Below are 19,861 nucleotides of genomic sequence, written 5' to 3'. Positions count from 1 at the left end.
GGATAAGACAATGAAGGTCAAGAAAGAACAGTAGGTAATGGTGTTTTGAAACTGGCAAAATATAAGGATTGGAGGAGAGGCTAACCATATTTAATGCTGATGAAAAATCGCATTAGATGAGAAATAAGTGATGGTATGAGATCTGGCAAATTGGATATCATTGGCAAGAAGATTCAAGAATAATGCTTAAAAAGTTTCAATAGCTCTCCATATCTCTTAAGATAAAGTTAAATCTCTTAGAACCACAAAGCCTAGCAGAGTTTGGTATCATCTCCCTCTGACAATTCATGTTTTGTTGTTGTTGTCGTCGTTGTTGTTGTTTTCTTTCTTTTTCATGTCTACTTCTTTTTATTTAAATTGAGATATAATTGTTACACAACATTGTGTAAATTTAAGGTGTGCAATGTGTGGATTTGATACTTTAATATATTGCAACGTTCCAGGCTTCAGCTTCTGTTTATGCCAGCCACACACGCCTTTTTCTGTTTCTTGAACACACTATCCTTTAAATACATGATTCTTTCTGCCCAGAATGCTCTTTTTTTTCCTCCATACGCCCACTTAACTTCCATTATTTTTTCAGGTATACTTCATTGATTTTTATTTCACGCAAACCTCACCTCACTACTAGACCAAATACCCTGTTATATCCTTAAATCATAACATCAAGTACTTCCTGTGTGCTAAAGTTGTCACAGTGATTATTTAATTAATTATTGTCCCTTTCACTGGAGTGTAGATTCCATCAGGGCAGGGAACGTGTCTGTTCTTGTTCACCATTCTTTCTTCACATTACAAAAAATAACTGTCTTATAGGTTAGGAAATTATGTATTTGTTGAATGCATGAATGGATAATGTCTGCTTCCGGACTCAATCTCATGTAATCTGTTTCTATCCTTACATAACATTATTATATGACTAAAATATCTGGAAAGTGATGATTAATTTAAATAAGATATTATTTACTTATTTAATATGACAGCTTTAAAAATCTGTTACAAATGAATCAGCTGTGATTATTTTGAAATTTAACTGATCAAACTGTGAGATTGTTCTGGATACATCCTATTTCAACTGCTCAGAAAGTACCATACTCTTTACAACATATACATTTTTTTAACTTTATTCATTTATTTTGAAAGAGACAGAGACAGAGACAGCGCAAGGAGAGAGAGGGAAGGAGGCAGAGAATCCCAAACAAGCTTTGTGCTGCTGGCACAGAGCCTGACACAGGGCTTGAACTCATGAGACCGTGAGATCATGACCTGAGCCAAAACCAAGAGTTAGATGCTTAACTGACTGAGCCACCCAAGTGCCCCTCTTTATTACATATATATTCTGATGTTGCTTCCATATATCTATATGTGTGTGTGTGTGTGTATGTGTGTGTGTGTGTGTGTAAATTTATCAGCAGCCTACCTACTTTCTCTCTCAGAATCAAGACAGTGGATCACATCAGTTTGTCACAAATAGTCCTATTTCTATGAGAGTTTGGTGCTGCCTGCCTAGGGCCTGAATGCTAAGCCCATATATGATAAAGCAGGGATTTCTTCAGATGACCTGTGGAAAGGCCAGCTACTAACCAAACTCCTGACTAGGTCATCCAGTTTAGTACCGTCCACTGTCACAGGGGAACTATGATCTTTCCCCCAGCAAACTGTTAGGGTCTTCCTTCTTGTCTCCATCCTGACAGTTTGTGTCTCAAGGATATCAACCTTCTGGCTCACCGTTGCCTCCATTCTGAAAACATCTGAATTGAGCGCATATTTATTTTTTGCTATCTGTCTACATTAGGCTCTATTTCTTTAAAAAATTTTTTTTTCATGTTTATCTTTATTTTTGAGACAGAGAGAGACAGAGCATGAGTGGGGGAGAGGCAGAGAGAGAGGGAGACACAGATCTGAAGCAGGCTCCAGGCTCTGAGCTGTCAGCACAGAGCCTGATGCGGGGCTCGAACTCGTCAACTGCGAGATCATGACCTGAGCTGATGTCGGAAGCTCAACCAACTGAGCCACCCGGGCGTCCCTAGGCTCTATTTCTTTATAACTTTGTAGCATACAATATAAATTTGGCTACCCCAAGTCATACTTCCTGTAGATACTAAACTCAACTTTAACACATTAAAACAAGCACATACAATTCCATTCATGTAGTGTTAATTAATTTCAGTATATCTTGGGTAGAATCTCTCTGGCCACTTGTCTAAAACGGAGCTGAATCTCCTAAGTTCTTACTATTTCTTCAAATCCATGATCTGCAAAGCCCTTTTAAAAATACCTCTTTAAGGCTTCTAAACCCCTCCTATCTTTAGCTTGTTATAGAGTATATTTCTTATACTTAACTCCCTTGAATGTCATGCACTTTCTTCCTGGCCTCTAGTTTTGGCAAATATTCAGACATAATAACAAGCTAACAGAACACAAGTATTTGCTTAAAGATATTTAAAGCTAACCCCCAGATAGTTTTCCATTACAAATGTATTTGAAGAAATAGACTCTGTAGCTGAGTACTTACGTTTGTGACCCCTGGCACACAGTTTTCATTAGGCTTACCTACCGAAGAGTAGTCCCCACAGTCACAACTATTTTATTTAGGAAGACATTTGCCAAAAGAGGGCTACATCATTTTTATCAAATCAATGTTCTACTTTTTAGAGGTTAAAAATGATAAAAATACATAGTTAAAAAGATTGGGGAAGGAAGTGAGAAAAAGGAAGGGTAGTAAAACAAGAAAGAAAAAGAACATGAAATTTGGGGATGGTTCAAAACTTACTTTGTCTACTTCTTAGCTGTGAGAACCTGCAAATCACCTAGCCTCTCTGAACTTTATGGGTCAAATGGGGAATAATAACATTATCTGTCTGAAGTGTTGTACAAATTAGATTATGCAGTTAAAGTGCTATGCATATTCCTGGCCCGGGCAACACCCCCGAAAGTTAGCTATGAACTTAATAATAAAATCAAAATCATACCAAAAAATCTCATTTTAATGAGACTTTTTTAAAAAATGAGATTATAATGAAATGTTATGACTCAGAATTTCACATGTGGGATTATTTTTATTTGCTCAAAGAGGAGGTGTGCAAATTTGGCTCTGTAGTTCCAACATAAGTAGCAGTCAACATAAGAGTAAAACAAATAAGTTGGTAAATACAAAAAGTTTTATTTACTTAAACACAAGAAGCCTGCAATAGGGCTTTCTGACCAAGGATTGCAGTTACCACAACGGTTCTGTTTGTCTGTAAGTCCCTTAGGTATCCTGTGTGGCTCCAATAATAATCCTTGTGTACATGTGCACTAGTCTTTGTAGACGAACCAGATATTGTGATAATGATACCAGTTTAATTGTATCACAGGATTCATAGCAGCTTTTTGCCAGTATGTGTTTTCCTAATCAATGGACTTACTAAAAACACCATCAGTATCAGGGAAAATGCTCTATGTTAATTTGCTGTCTTTTAATCAAAAAAAATTGTGAAAGTATTGCTGAAGGGGGGCGGGGGGAAAAGGTTCACTTCTATTAAAAAAAAAAAAGAGCAAAAAAAACCCCAGCTCTCAATTTCATTGCCCTTGATTCCCTCATCAACAGCACCAAGAATCTCTCAAGCCAGGAACAGCATTCCTTTTTCGAAGCAGGATTTGCTGCTGTGGAAGTGACCTTCTGATTCCATTCCTAGCACCACGAGGAGCTCTGTGAAAGACTTGGGGCAAACCTGTTCAGCTTTCTGAGAGAGTGCGTTTGCATAGAAAATGGGTTTGACCTCTAAAACTGTCCTATTGGTGAAGTTTGAATGCCTGCCTGGTAAACAAAAAACAACAACAACAACAAAAAAAAAAAAAACAAAAAAAACAAAACAAAACAAATAACAAACACACAAAAAAAACCAAAAAGAAAACACAAAAAAAACACAAAAAACAAAAAAACCCAGGTCGGTCACTCATCTGGTCATTTTGAGTCAAATACAGGTATTTTCTACTAATTCAATCACTGTGTCATCTTGCCAACCCCCCTTTTGTTATACCCATCCTGAATCTATTTTATTCCCTCTTAGGTAAGAGAATTATTGATTATTTTGGGGTGGGGATGTTATTTTTTTAAGTTGTAATGAATATTGTAAGGGAGTATTATTCGGATACTTAAAAAACATCTTTCTTGAAGGAGAAAAATCTTTTAAAAGGCCTAGAAACTTATTCAAGTAATTAGTTACTTGAATTAAGGAAGTAAAGTGCTTTTGCACTGACTTTGAACAACTTTCTTGACTTCCTGCAAAGAAGATCCTTTACAGTATTTTTGGAGAAGTTAGTAAAACCGAATCTGACATCACTACCTAGCAGTTTGTGTAGCTAGCAAAGTGGTTTGTTCTTGGGGTAGCAGAGGAGGAAATTGCTCCCTGTCTGATAAGACAACAGCAAAGAGTATGCACTCATTTCTGTTATTTTTTATTCTGTTTCGCAAAGAAAAACTTTTGCAAAGATAACTATTATTTTGCCTTTCAGAAGGACGCATGCTGTTTCATAGGAATACAGCTGATTTCCAGATATGACCATGTATTTGTGGCTTAAACTTTTGGCATTTGGCTTTGCCTTTCTGGATACAGGCGTGTTTGTTACAGGTAAGTACAAGTATATTAATATGTCCTTAGTTATTTTTTTCCTTGTGGAGGGATATTCGTTTGAAATAGACATAAAAATAAGTTAAGTGTTGGTGACTGGAAATGAGGAAGCTCACTAGAAAATGGTCAAGGCTATTGGAGCTCAGAGAGACCTGGCTTGCTATGTGAGAGAATACATTGTTTCTGTTTAAAAAGGCATAAATGTTTGGGGGGAAAAATCACAATTTAAAAGAAACTTGTCTGACTGTACCTTTGTTTGCAAAGTGTTCAAGGATATTACAAAAGTAATGCTGTTACTTAACCCTCAAACGCGTAAACATAAGTTTATGAAAATCTGAGGAGATCTTAATGACAAAATAAGTGAATTTTCATCCTTTTAACAGAAAATGCCTTTTTTGACTCATAATATGGCTTCAGTAGCATGTAAGCCACTCTTTCTTTTTGAACTGGAGTCTGCTTCCTCAAATTTTGATTACTACTAAAATATTTTATTGAATACTTATCTATAGGATAGTTTAAATAATCCATTTGGGAATTTAATAAAATATTCGTTTTATGCATATTCTTAGCACAGAATGTATTTTAAATCAAGTTTTTGGTTTCTTCTCAGTAGTTTTAATGATTATTTGCCTTGGAAATTCTTACGGGGCCACCGCCCTTCCTGGGTGATGGGTAAATATTAGAGCCTTGATGCAGTAAAAATACTTAAACTCACAGGAATCATGCAAATGCTGTCTTCTGTAGGAAAATGTAATGGAGATCTCAAGTACTCATTTAAGCTGGAGATCTTTGGCTACATGCTATCCATTTAATGGACATTTCTTGAATAGTTTCAGTTTGGATCATGAGTGCATTTCAGTTGATTGTTAAACGTAACTAATAAATTATGTTAAATATACTCCATATGATGTAGTATCTAAAAGTTGTTTCTCACTATGGAAAGGACAGTGAAAGTGGCATTTTTGCAGAAATTCCAAAGAAGCTTAAAAAAAAGAAAATTAAAAGTCTCGCTTACTAGAATTCATTGAAATCTGTTTTCAACTTTCCACCATTCTTCCTTCTTCTAAAAGGCAGGGCGGTAGCTACCTCCTGAGCTTGTTATGTGGTCAGTTGGTATTTTGTGTAATCAGGGAGAGTGGAAAGCAGTGGAAGATACTGTTGTGTTTTTAACTGCAAAGGTGGTCTAAAATTTTTTGTATGGATACAGCGTTTTGTTTTAGTACAGAAAATGTCTATCAAGGGAACTTCCCTGTAAAGTTAGCTATCATGATCAAAAGCAAACTGTAATGAATAACGATTTTAGCAGGGTGGTAATAATATGTGGATTATCATAAATCAGAATGAATATTCATTAAAAATCCTCATTCAAGAACGGTAGCAAAGCATTTCTAAATGAGCACAAAGAAACACTGAAATATTTTGTAGGACACAGAGGAAACCACTATGAACTTTCAACTCAGTCAATTAAGGATTTTCACCATGAGAAATATCTTCGAACTTATGGTCAAAATAAGAAAGTATAAAATTATCTAGAAACTTTTGAATCTATTTTGCTAAACAATTTGTACTTAAATAAATGGAGAGATATACATAGATTTATTTTGAAGGATCAAGCTTAACTTCAATTGTTTATGTAAATATTGAGAGCAAACATTTTTCTAAAAGGCATTGATAGTCTTCCTGGAATCAATACTTTTTTTTGGAAAAAGTAGATATAATCATCTGCGTCTGCATATCTCATTTATCATCCTTTAAAGTTCTGAGAGTCATTTTGTGATTCAATGTAGGATTTGGGAAGTTATTAATGCTTTAAATTACATATTTTTCTTTATTAGCAACAAATAAGTTTGATCGTTATCTTTGATTCCACTGTGTTAAAATTGAGTTTAGGGATCATAGGAAATATTAGGCTTTTAAGCATCACATTTATATTGTGTACTCTAATGGAATAAAAAAGTAGAGTGAAATGTAGACAGACATCAATTAATGGACAAATATATGCACAATTCAGATATGTTATTTAATCCCTAAATAACAAATACAGAAAGGCAAAGTTAAACTTTGCCATGGCAATCATGCTGGGGTGAGTTTTACACAAAAGTTTGCAATATCTTTGCTCTGTGCCTCTTTGCCATGATAGCCGGAAACCAAAACTCTGTTGAACATTTCTAAATAATTCTAGGAGACGATGATGGTTTTGAGAATGCAGATAATGATGAATGTTCTTTGACTCTAAACCAGGTGCGATGGCAGGCAAATCTATCACTCTATACCATACCAGCTAGGGTACATGGGTTATGTTATGTGAGTTATGAGTCATATCACTTTAGAGTCATTTCCTGGTCATAATTCTTCATTTTTCCATCTACATTTAAAGAAATATTTCATGTTACAAACATGTACTATGCCTTGAACATCACACAGGTTTTCAATACAAAGTATGAATTGACATTTGGTTAACAATCATTAAGTTCTGAATATTCCACAATTTATCTTTTATGAACTTTTAATAGATATTTTTCTTTAAAAAAATCTCCCTGTGATCCTTATCATTGCCAGAACTTGAAAGGCATTTTGTAAGGGAAAAGGTAAGGTGGACTTAGGAATCTGTCTTTCCTTTTTCTCTCTTGCTCTCTGTAGCTAAGGAAAGGGTCAGAGTGGTTAGCTTGAGCTAAGTCTTTTCTCTATTCTGGGCTATTTCATAGATGTCAACCAGTGACAATTAGCTAGTGTAGGAATATAGATATTTCTACACTCTTCCTATAAATACACATATCCAGATACACACACATATATATTCTAGTTTTTATATGTGAGTTTATAATATACACACACATATATCTACTTATCTATCTTCTGGTTCTTCGTATTTGTCTGCTTTTAAATATTGGGGTTCTATGGCTTTAACTTTTGGTCAGTTTTATTCTTATTTTCTATCATTACAGTTCCTTATAAAGACCTGCTTTGTGTTGACGATCCTGATTCCTCATCTCCAGACTCATTCCCCTAAGTGTTTAATTCCTCCTCTAGTCTTGTAATTTTAGTTTTTAACAGTCTCTAAAATATTTTCCCCTTCTTCAATTCCATCGACATTGAATTTATGCCTTTATCATGTTTTACCTAGAATATTATTATAGTTTCCTAATCTACCTGCAGTCTCATTAATTTCTTTCCTTATTCTACACCTTAAAAAGAAGAGGGGGAAAACAAAACAAAACAAAACAAAAAACCTTCTGGTATCTTCTCATTGTCTTCGGTATACGTGCTCAACTCCTTGCCGGAACAACCGAGTCCACCACTGAGCTAGGAGCTGGGCCGGGAGCTGGGCAGGGATTGTTTTGTCTTTTTTTCTTGTAGGATTCATTAAACTAGAACTTGCAGTAGCCAGTTGCAACACCGCTTGGCTCGTCTACACTTCCTCTGGACCTCTAAGGCTCCGCGATAGTTCTATTTCTCTTCCGTTGCTCATACCACAAAGTATCTCCACTGAAACTGGACACTTGTTACCACCTTTCCATGACACTTTCCACATACTAATTCAATTTGTTGTTGGTGGTAGTGTTAGTATTATTATCTACCAATGAGTGCATTTACTTCTATTGTAACCTGTGTGAAAGCGGAAACTCTCATCTGTAACTGACTTACCAGACACTGACAAAGCAATGGGCGTTTTTTGACAAAACTGAAGATTATAATGACGGAGGTGAGAGAGGATGAGTACAAAGAATTTCAGAAAGAGAGGACAGAAGAAGAGACAAAGCTTGAGATGAAAAAATTAGCCAACGACAAAGTGGAAAGATAGAGTTAGACAATGTCGTCAAGATTAAATAAAATGATTTTGGATCTGGATCTTTATAGGCCTTGCCTTCTTAAGAATTTAATTCATGATTATTATTTTGCTATTTCCTTCTTTTCCTTCTTATTTGGAAATACCATCCTAACTTCTTAAAAATCTGTAGTTCAAGAATGTTATTCCTAAATTTTCCCTGGCCTACTCTTTGGACATTTTTGGCTAGTGGCATTTCATTTGGAGGGTTAGTTTTGTTTTTCAGATACAGATGCCTATAGGAAGAAAAGTAAGGAATGAGACAGGGGCAGGGGCGTACGCATCTAATGGGGACAAGACAAATGGAATCAGATCCAGTCTTTGCAAATTCAGGCATGGACACTGGTAGGGCTGGGGGACTATTTTCAAGGGCAGGTGGAAGATGGCATCGCATTGTGTGCACACAGAAAATTTGTAGAGAGTCTGGGCATCATTTCTTCCTCAATAATGTGATAACAAATCTCAATTTGGATAGGCACGAAGCAGAGATTTATGGTCAGGCTGGTCCATTTCGTTGGTGAAAGCACAGTGTGAACACAGACAAGGTTTTCTGTTCAGATCATGTAATGTAAGTCACTTTGGTGCAGAGAAAGGAACTTGTTATCCCCACAGACCTTTGATCTTTTTTCAGTCATCTTATAAATTTATGGGAGTATTTACACAGGATAAAATTGGAATGGAAATGGAGCTAAATCTCAGTTTAAACTTAATTTCAGTCTATTCTAAATAGCTTTCTTGGTACTAGATACCCAACCACATACTATTTACTGATTACTAAAGGACAATGTTATAACTTTTATATACGTAAACGTAATACTCTAAAAAAGGATGAAGAAAAAAATGGAATATTGCAAGAGATTCGTTTAGCCATATGATGTGATATCTATTTCTGCATAATACTGAAATATATAGACCTATATTGTATACATGGCTATAACCAATATTTAGATGAGAAAATATCTAATTATTGCCTAAAGTTTTTAATATGCATTCATTTTTATATGTCAATGTGCTACTTCAAACCCAATCTGTCAAGAGTCTGTGGAATGACTATTATAAGAGAGTATTGAATGTTCAGGAATAATAACAAAACAAGAAAAGATAAAGAAAGAAAACTGCAGCATAAATACATATAAAGTCAATGTTAGGGAAATATATAAGTACTCTCTATGTGCATTTATAGTATCTTCAAGTGATTCACCTCTGAAAAGGTAATGAGCAAGATTATCAATGCTTTTATTAGATTCTTTACTGAAGACCCAACTCAAACTTGAAATTCTTCTGTGGTACCTAGCTCTACAGTGTTTAAAGATCAAACATTTATTTCCTAAAAAAATAAAAACAAAAAAATAAACATTTATTTCCTACTAAAAATGAGACACAAATATCTGAAAAGAAAAAGTTATTTTTCCAAAACTTCAATTTCTCCTAATATATACTATGTGATACAATTATAACTGCATGCAATGATATTCAAATGAAAATGATCGCCGTTTGTATATTAGAAAAAACTGCTTCCAACCAAAATATGAACAACTACAGGAATATCATTAGCCCTCCAAAAAGGTAATCTGTTGATACCAGAGCACAAATCAAGAGCTAAGGGCAATTCAGCATCACACTCATATGTATTAGCAAATGAACAGTTACTCTGGTGAATGTAAAAGAGCACTGATATACAAGAAGAAACTCTCTGCATTGTAAATAATAATAATAATAATAATAATAATAATAATAATAATAATAAATTGTCCTGCTAGGCATGAAAATAGAACAGAGAATCCTATATAAATAACAGTGATGTTAAGAGATGAAAGCAAAGGTACTATATCATGGCAATAAAGTGTGGTCACCATATTTTAAATATCTCCACTTAAAGAAACAAACAAACAGTAATTTGCTTATTGATAAAAGAAATACTAAGCATCATAGGAAATGAAGCAGGTGCCATTCTGAGCTGGAGATGGCATCTGGATTGAGAAGCATTTTAGAAATCTAATTTTACGAATTTTATGATCTCAATTCAAATGGCTTTCCATCTTTGATACTCAGTTTTGTCATCTATAAAATGTTATAAGCATTAAAAATGATAATATTTGTGAAAATGCTTTGAAACTATGAGATACCCTGCAAAGTTGTATGTTTTATTCATGTGATCCCATAAAATCACAGCACTCAGTTCTTTATCATTGACATCTGATTCCAAATCACATCTCTTCCTTTGAGAGACTCAGAGGAGATATAGTTTAGGCTATGTGGCAGAACTATAAACCCTTAGAGATCTTTCAGTTCTTTTAACTTTGCATCCCCTGTTTTAGCGATTTTCAGGCTACTCTGGATTCTACCTCCTAAATAGTTTGCAAATCCAACTCTTTGCTAGAGATTATTATTATTTCTTATTGTAACAATAGCCTGCAATCTTGCCTGTCTTCAGTCCCTAGTGTCCTCATACCTACCTCTACTGGGATAATCCCTGTAAAAGGCAAAACTCACCTTTGTACATCCTTTCTTTGGTGGCTCTCTATTGGATAGAGAACATACTGACCCATGATGTGATCCTAAAGATGTTTAAGAAAATAAGAATTTAATTAGAATATACCTACACTTATGAGTTTTCCTTGAAAACAACTTTCACGGAAAAAAATCTTTATTAAGCCAAGTTAATTCCCTGAGTATTTTTTAAAGAGTCTGGTTAAATCATTACCAATGTTTTCATTAAAGAATTTTACTGAACTAGTGTTAAATAGTGTTATTTTTCATTCAATTTTTCCAGTTACTGTTAAGTTCATGAATCAATTTTTAGTCACATCCAATTGTACTGATTATAAACTTATGCCTCTAAGAATTTTCCTTTATGGTTATCACATTTCTAAGTGTTATTATTATTTTTTTTTGTCAAATAAGATGGATCTAAATTTCCCAAAAGTCTTAATTCTTCCATTTTAGCCAGAAACAACATTACTTATGTTCAGTTTATACCATTGCTTTTCTTTCTTTTTTCTTTTTTTCTTTCTTTCTCTTTTTCTTTCTTTCTTTCTTTCTTTCTTTCTTTCTTTCTTTCTTTCTTTCTTTCTCCTTTCCTTTCCTTTCCTTTCCTTTCCTTTCCTTTCCTTTCCTTTCTTTTCCTTTCCTTTGCTTCTTTTTCCCTTTCAATGTTGTACAAAATGTAATTGATTTAATGCAATTATTTAATCTTTGTCAAATTTTAAATTGGGAAGTATTAGACATTTTCAAATTTATATTGTGCTGCTATTTCTATCGTAATAATCATTTTGTGATTGAGAGCTCTTTCAGCAAGATTCATTTTGAGATTTTACGAGTTTTGGTTACTCCTCAAGTAGCCAGTGGAAACTTTAGAAATACTTATAAGACGGCTGTATAGTTTAGAATTATATTTTAAATCTTGTTCATTTGTGTAGCATTCTTTTTAATGTTTAATTTTGAGAGAGAGAGAGAGAGAGAGAGAGAGAGAGAGCAAGCAGGGGAGGGGCAGAAAGAGAGGGAGAGACAGAATCCAAAGCAGGCTCTAGGCTCTGAGCTGTCAGCACAGAGCCTGATGTGGGGCTCAGACCCATGAACCATGAGATCATGACCTGAGCTGAAGTCAGATGCTTAACTGATTGAGCCACCAGGCGCTCCTCTATGGCATTCTTAGTAGCTTATACACCTTGTGCCAACTTCTTACTACTTGGTACAGCAAAAATTAAAGAGAAGAATCAAGATGATAAGTTTAATGTCCCCAGTGTACATCAGTGGGTGGGATCACCATAAGGTGTCAAATCATTCTACTTTTGTCTCTACATTTAGGAAAAATAAAGGCTATTAGCATGGTATATACAGCTTTAATTGAATCCCTGCATATTTTTCCAACTTTATCTGTAACTACTTAGTGACATATACTCTACAGTTGACCCTTGAACAATAGGGATTAGGGTCACTGATGCCTTCCTTACACAGCCAAATATCTATGTATAACTTTTGACTCCCTCAAAACTTAACTACTTATAGCCTACTGTTGACTTACTGATAACATAAACAGTTGATTAATGCATATGTTGTATGTCATATGTATTATATACTGTATTCTTTCGAATAAGCTAGAGAAAAAAATGTTATTAAGAAAATCATAAAGAAGAGAAAAACATCTACAGTACTATTCTGTATTTATCAGAAAAATCCACATACAAGTGGACCTGCGTAGTTCAAACCTGTGCTGTTCAGGGGTCAACTGTATACTCCTGTTGTAACTTGCATTTTCCTAAAAATATGTTTTCTTGTGTCCAAACTGTTGGCCATGCTGTTTCTTCTTCCATCTATATATACATTTTTTTAACTGGGAAAATTATAACTGCTCTTCAAGATTGAGTTCAACGGTCATTTCCTCTGGGCAGCCCTCGTGCACACTCCTGCTCTGCTCCTGATCATCATTGGCTGTGATGATCTGTGAATAATCCTCTTGGAGATTTCTTTATTTGGTTGTCTCCCATAGCAGCTGGTGAGCTCATGTAGATTATCATTGGGTTTCTACTTATTTACCAGAGAGTGCCTGTAGGTCCTCAGAACTTGTCAAGTGAATGGATAGTTTGCCACTGGAATCTAACCCCATATGCAGAAAGTGCTTAACAACTCATAAAAACCATTTTAAGTCTGTCGTTTTGTTGTTGTTATTTTAGTGAATTATTTATGATGAAGTGTCTACATGAAATGTTCAGGAAGTAGAAGTTACTTAAAACCCTTGCTTACACTTTTTCTTTCTCTCTTGTTCTTTATCTCGGTTTTGATTATGTGCTATGTCTAAAGCTGCATATCCCATTTTTTCCTAAGTAAACCATGATTATCTTAGGCAAGCTGAGAAACATGGAGATGAATAAATAGGCAAATAAAAATCTCATGAATTCTCAATAATCAACACCGAAAACTTTCTGAATATTTTATTTCTCTAGTCTAGTGAAATCTGTTTACTTGTGCATTAATTCATTTCGTGAACAAATATTTTATGAGTGCTTTCCCAGTATCCTCAGTTGGGAATACCACATTCTATGCCTATTCTTGGGAAGTCTATAATTTTACTGTGGCAGTGGCTGCTTGGGGTTTAAAATTTTCCAATTTCTCCATAAGCTTTCTCCTCAAAGTAACAATATACATCGCAAGAGATAATTATTTGTGTTCTCAATCTTTCATAAATTACAGATTAAAAATTATTATTTTTAAATCTACATATAATACACTAAGTAAAAAGCTTTGTTCTTGCCAGACAACATCTAGGCCTCTGCTCCAACTGGGCTTCTGTAGGCTTTCAGTTATAGAAGTTCTGAAGCTGCCCCCTGAGTTGTGTAGATTATTATCAGATACTTAATAAATAAAGGTGGTAGATCAAAGAGGGATTAGCCAAAAAGTCCCAGTTATCTTTGGTTTGTTTGTTTTGTGATTTGAACTGAAAATAAAGGCTTTATTTGAAAATATATGTTAAAACCTACACACATACACACCACACAAACAAACCCTTAAGTTTTTTTTGGTGAGCTTTCATTGTAATTTTCCAACGTCATCAGCTAGTAAGGGCTGATATTTCATCCTGGGTTGGTCTGACTCTAGGTCTATTCTTTTTCCACTTGGTTATTCAGCCATCTTTGTGGTCAGCCTAATAACCAGCTAATTGAAGACATGAGTACTTGATAGTAGGCAAATCACACCAAGACTGAAAGGTGCTTGGTAGTTTCTCAGATGTCATGTGTGTAAAACATGTGTTTCAGCCCCATCCAGCTAATTTAGCTACAAAGGTGAAACGTTGTGAACCCAGTAAACTCCATATATTTAACAAGACCTAAATCATCTAAGATTTTGTCTTTTATAAAAAGGAAAAGGCACCTTTAATGGACTTGTATTTACTATGAATGTTGATGCTACATTGGTAATGCAAAAGTAATGTGCTACTATCATCTCGAAAAGGAGCTTTACAAGGTACACCACTGAGTCTATCTGGAGGTGAGTGATATGATGGAATGAATGGCTTTTCCCCAACCTAATTTGTTTTTGATATTACATAAAGTGAAAGCCATTGAATAATTTACCAAAGTATCTAGATTTTTTTTTGGTTTTGAAGTGCAAGGGAAGTAACTTGACCTTTGTTAAGCACTTTGATCATGGAAAACACATAAGGTTCTCATCTTATTCCAGGAAGTGTAGACACAAGATAAGCTTTTTATACTTATCCAAGAGGTATATGAAATGAATTGGGTACAGCTACCTTACAGTTTTCTACTCCACGGACAAATCGGTTAAAACTCCAGGGAAAACAAAGAAAAAATGTTGGTTACTATGATAAATGTGGGCTGTCAATCAAATAATTTAGGTCAAGTATTCTACTTTGAATTCTAGACTTAGGTCTCCAAATCCCTGTTTTAGTTTTTAAACTAAGATTTTTACTAATAAGCCCTAAATCTTTCTATTTTTGAGTGACCACGTTTTTATTTTTTCCTGAGTTTACTTATTGAAACTTTAAGTATGTTCAAGATATATAATGGCTAAGAAAAAAATAAACAGACGATATTAGTTCAGAGCATTGAGTATGAGAAGGAGTGATGCTATATGGGAGGCAGACAAGCAAAAGAAAAGGGTCAGGAAGCTGATGAAAATAACTTAAAGAGATCCAGCTAGAAATGTTGGATTCAAACAAGCCCTACCTTCAGTGTGCATAAGAAATCAGTTTTTGAAATGTTGCCTGTATTCCATCCTGACCTTTCTAATTAGAAACATTAGGGAAATTACCTTTCAAATCCTCAGTTTCTGCATCTATATAATAATAATAATAATAATAATAATAATAGCAGTAGCTATTAAGTGAGATAACTTAGTCATTGATGTAGCCATTTTTTAAATAGAACCCTGACTATGTGGTAGGAACTATTCTAAGTGCTGACACAGTGGTAAATGAAACAGAAAAGGTACCAAATGTCATGAAACTTACAACTTAGTAAAAGAGGTAACAAAAACCAAATAAATAATTGAGGAAATTTCAGATATTGATAAGTGTGTGAAATAAAACAGTGTGTGTGATATGACAGTAGAGAAGGCCAGATCAGGGAGCAAAATGGCCTTTTAGACAGTGATTAAAGAAGGCCTCTTTGAAGTAGTGTCATTAGGCTACTAATGTTGGCTGACAAGAATGTGAAGATTTATGTAAAGAGGAACTGGCAGGTACAAAGGTCCTTCAGAAAAAGCAAAAAAAAAAAAAATGGTGGGTTCAAGGCAAGGAAAGGAGGTCAGGTGCTTGCAGTATGGTGGATAAAGGCTGAGTGGTTCGTGGTGAAGTTGGAGAGATACACACAGGGGAAGCTCCTAGGGGACCTTGTTGCAAATAGAAAGACTTTGGATTTTTACCTTAAGTGTAAACAGAAGAAGCTATTTGGACGTTTTAAGCAGAGAATGAGCTAATCTTATTTCGATATTAAAGGGACTACACTTGCTGCTGTGGGAATAGATTAGAAGTGAATTAAAGCCTAAAGACCCGTTAGGAGTCATTTGGATTGGTGGAAAAGAGAAAGGGGATGGTATCTGGACCAAGTGTTGGCAGTGGAAGGGGGAATAAAGAACAGGTGTATATAGGATCAAGAGAAGTTGCTGGGTAGAAGAAAAACATAAAGTTATACAGAACGACTCATTTTTTTCTCATGAGCAATTAGGATGAAAAACACCCCAGCTGGGGTAGGCAATCAAGGGTTCTGTCTTATCTATATTAATATATATTAATGCTTTAATTCTCAGTAGACATCCAATTAGAGATATCTAGATTTCAACTGGAGTTAAGAGTGTGGGGTTCATCAGCTCTGATTGGAGTAACACCTTTGAAGGTCACTGTATACAGATGGAATTTAAAGCGAAGAGACTGAATGTGATAGTGTAAGAAGAGTGTTTAGATGGAGTACAGAGGACCTAATTCTGAGCTCTGGAACACTCCATATTTTGGAGGGATTAGTAGGAGGACCTAGGAAAAGAAAGTGAGAAGGGGTAGCCAAAGTGGAAAAGGAAAACAAAAATATTTTGACTTGGATGTTGAGAAACAGAGCTAATGGTTGTAAAGGGCTGAACATGCTTGCTGGCATATAATGAGAACCCAGTTAATTTCACATAAAAGTTCAAAATCATGTCTCTTGAAAGGTTGGTTGAACAGTGATTGGGAACATACTAATTATTGTCAATTTTCCTTATTTGACTTCAATATTGTCGCAACAGTATGAAAATAATTCATCACAATATTCATAAGAATTAAATATATATGTATATGTATACATGTATATATTCATATGTATGTGTGTGTATAGATAGATATATCTTCCTTGGTAGCTTAACTATTAGAAAAAAGAAAGCTATGACTTAAAATAACTTTTTAAATAAAAACTATGTAAAATACATCGAGACTTCATAATAAATTAGAAATTTAACTGAAAGTGTCTTGAAAAGGTAATGCTGTGTTGAATCTCTTGCATGGCATATTTTTACGCAGGTTGATAGATTATATACATATGTATATGTATATATATGTATATAATTATATATATAATATTTTAATTTCAGGCTTGGAAGTTTTTCTTAAAAGAGGTATAGCTTTATAGCAACTTATTTTTATACTAACAGGTGTAGGTAGTTAATAAGATAAATTGTTCCTTAATAAGAAACTAGTCCTACCATGTGCCAGGCACCATTCTCAACATTTTATAAATGTGATCTCATTTAACTTAAGTATACAAATCATATGGAGTCTAGCTTATACTAGTCTTTAACATCAGTAAATTTGTTAATTTCTTTCCCAATATTTATAAAATTTACTGATTATCATATCCTAAAAGGGAATCGCTATTTTTAATTTTTCTTATTCTAATTTTAAATACAAAAATTGAGAAAGGAGTGAAGAAAGGGAAGTAATAATCAGCTTCTTCCCTGTGCCTGGCATTCTAGCAGATGCTAGCACTGTGCTATTCAGCCTTATATCTCTACATTTTGTTTCTAATTGTTCAGTGTATTAAATAAACGTTCAGATAAACCCTTGGTCATGAGTGTGAATAGAGGGGAACAGAATTGTGATTAAGCCAAAAGAATAAGTAATCTAAACACTATTGATATTTGCTCTTGTATTAGAGTATTTTGCTTAAGTTGAAAAATGGGCGGGTTGGATGTTGCTATGATCTCAAAAATGAAATCATATTGAAAAGGCTCATCACGGGAGAAAGTTGTGCAGCTTTCTCTTCCTGCCCTGCTTCATTTTCATAGGGATATAAAGCAGTAGTTAAGCACATCTGCTTCATAGTGTGTGTGAGAGAGAGTGATGGGGAAAGAAAGAGAGAGAGAGAGAGAGAGAGAGAGAGAGAGAGAGAGAGAGAGATGGGGGAGAGGGAGGGAATGAGAAAAAGCAAATCAGTGTTTTGCAAACAATATTTTAGTGTGTGGAAAAAACATAATCACACATGTAGGCACTATCATCAGTGAGTCAGAAAGCATAATTTACTGTAAAGCAGAAAAATTTAGTTGTATGTAAGTAGTGAGCGGGGGGGGGGGGAAGCCTAGTAAACCTAAGTAATCCATTTTAAGATGTGTCACCTCATTTATGCAAGAAAATACCACTTTTTTTTGCCCACTGTTTCAAGGATAAAAGTTTGAATGATGGAAATAACTGTCCATCTAAAAACAAAACAAAACAAAAAAGGAGTCAGTATCATTTCAGTGTGAAGAGCTGTGGTCTCCCCTGGTGACTTTAGAACAAATGGAACCCACCAGTCCATCTACAGGTTCAGGGAAGAGAGGTGCTCCCAACAGAGGAGGATTAAAGATATTTCCAGGGTGATCTGCAACAGAAAATACCAAAGTCTTTGAAATAAAAGATTATCCCTGTTCTAAGAAAAGAAGTTGGTTTTATGTTGAGGGCAGCTAGAGGCATGATGAAAGAGCTGTTGAGAATGGCTTGGGGGAGATCAAAGACAAGTGGAACCTCAAAATTCTGGAAGTGGAACAAGTCAGATACAATATAAGGAGTACTTCAAAGACAAGGAAACAAAAATAATAAAAATATCTTTAGTTGTCAAATGTAAAATTTGTGCCAGTTTTGTCGCATTTTATTTTTCGAGAGCACTGTAAAACCAAAGACATTTTCTGTTAACATCAATCTAACTGTACATATTTTTCTCATCTATCTTAATTAGTCAATTTTCCAAAAGAAAAAAAAATGTATTATGCTCAGAGTCTGAAATGTCTTTTTTGTTGTTGTCCTTAATAGAATACCTTCTCTTAAACCAAATTTTAATATTTACGTTTCTAAGTATAGGGTGGCTTTAGCAAATGAGTGGGAAATCACTGCATAAAGTAGAATGAAATGAAATGTTACATGCTTTAAGTGTTTGCAAAACTATAAAGGAGTGCAGAAGTTCTGTGGTTACTATTATAATTAGCTTCTCTTGCTTTCTCACTTTAAGACTTGGAACACAAGATGAAATCTTGATTTAAAAAATAAGAAATGGTTTGCATATGAATCTCTAAGTCAAAGTATAGGAATATGAAATGTTCAAACCACTGTCCATGTGGATTCCTCGTTTGTAAGTAAGCTATCCTACAAATGTCTGTATTTGTTAAAGAGCTAATAGATGAAGGAAGAAAGAATCAGTGCACACACAATGCCATGATTTTGTAGACTCTTTGCTCTGGTATATGTTTTGTCAATTTATGAAAGAAAATGCTTACCATAGACCTATTTTTTTTTTTTTTTACTAAACTATGACCTTTAGATTTTAAATAAAAATATGTAACTAATGGTGTTTCTGGAAAAAAATCATGTGCTTTTTATTTTAATTCATCCATTAGTCTATTCCTTATTTAATTGAAAATATATTTCTATAATTCCTGTAAAACAAATTAAACATAATTCATTTTAAAATCTATTTTGGCTTTCTTCATCCATGAATTTTCCCTGAGGCAACACTTCTGAAGGATATCAGATACCATAACTTGTCCTTCACTCTTAGCCTCCACTTTATGGGCTAAACATGCGGATTTGATGGGCAAGGAAGCATTTCCTTCCACTGGCCTTTCTAATAATCATTTCTAACAGATACACACCCTTCATGTTTGTCTGTAAAATTGACATAGTTTTCGTGTTTAATGTTTTAACAATGAATTAGAAAATTTTCAATGGCTAGTTTTTAAAATCACTTTAAAATTTGTATGAAAATGATATTAAGAGCCACTCTAGAAAGTATTAGAACCACAGATGTTTTCCTCCGTAATGTTCCTTGATTTAAGATCCATAAACATGTTGTTAACATGTCCAGAGGTTAACAATAATGATGGCACACGGGGAAGATTAAAATTCTTTTTTGTAAAAAAAAATTAAATGATACCTTATTTTCTTCCAATTGAAAAAAAAAACTATCTAGCA

The 19,861-nt window shown here is 34.4% G+C and overlaps 1 protein-coding gene across 6 annotated transcripts in view; it reads left to right on the top strand.

Annotated features, from left to right (window-relative positions):
- The first annotated feature begins 4,260 nt into the window (after positions 1-4,260).
- PTPRC (protein tyrosine phosphatase receptor type C) overlaps positions 4,261-19,861 on the top strand; it is a 123,901-nt gene continuing 108,300 nt past the window's right edge. For all 6 annotated transcript variants that reach the window (XM_053209751.1, XM_027074629.2, XM_027074628.2 and 3 more), the window contains exons 1-2: positions 4,261-4,416; positions 4,498-4,613. In XM_053209751.1, the coding sequence (XP_053065726.1) occupies positions 4,541-4,613 (73 nt within the window). In that variant the 5' untranslated portion in view covers positions 4,261-4,416; positions 4,498-4,540. The remainder of the gene's footprint in view (positions 4,417-4,497; positions 4,614-19,861) is intronic.

The sequence above is a fragment of the Acinonyx jubatus genome, chromosome E4, assembly GCF_027475565.1.
Source record: "Acinonyx jubatus isolate Ajub_Pintada_27869175 chromosome E4, VMU_Ajub_asm_v1.0, whole genome shotgun sequence".
Lineage (NCBI taxonomy): Eukaryota > Metazoa > Chordata > Mammalia > Carnivora > Felidae > Acinonyx > Acinonyx jubatus.
Note: the sequence above shows the minus strand (reverse complement) of the source record. Positions and strands in the feature narration are given on the sequence as shown.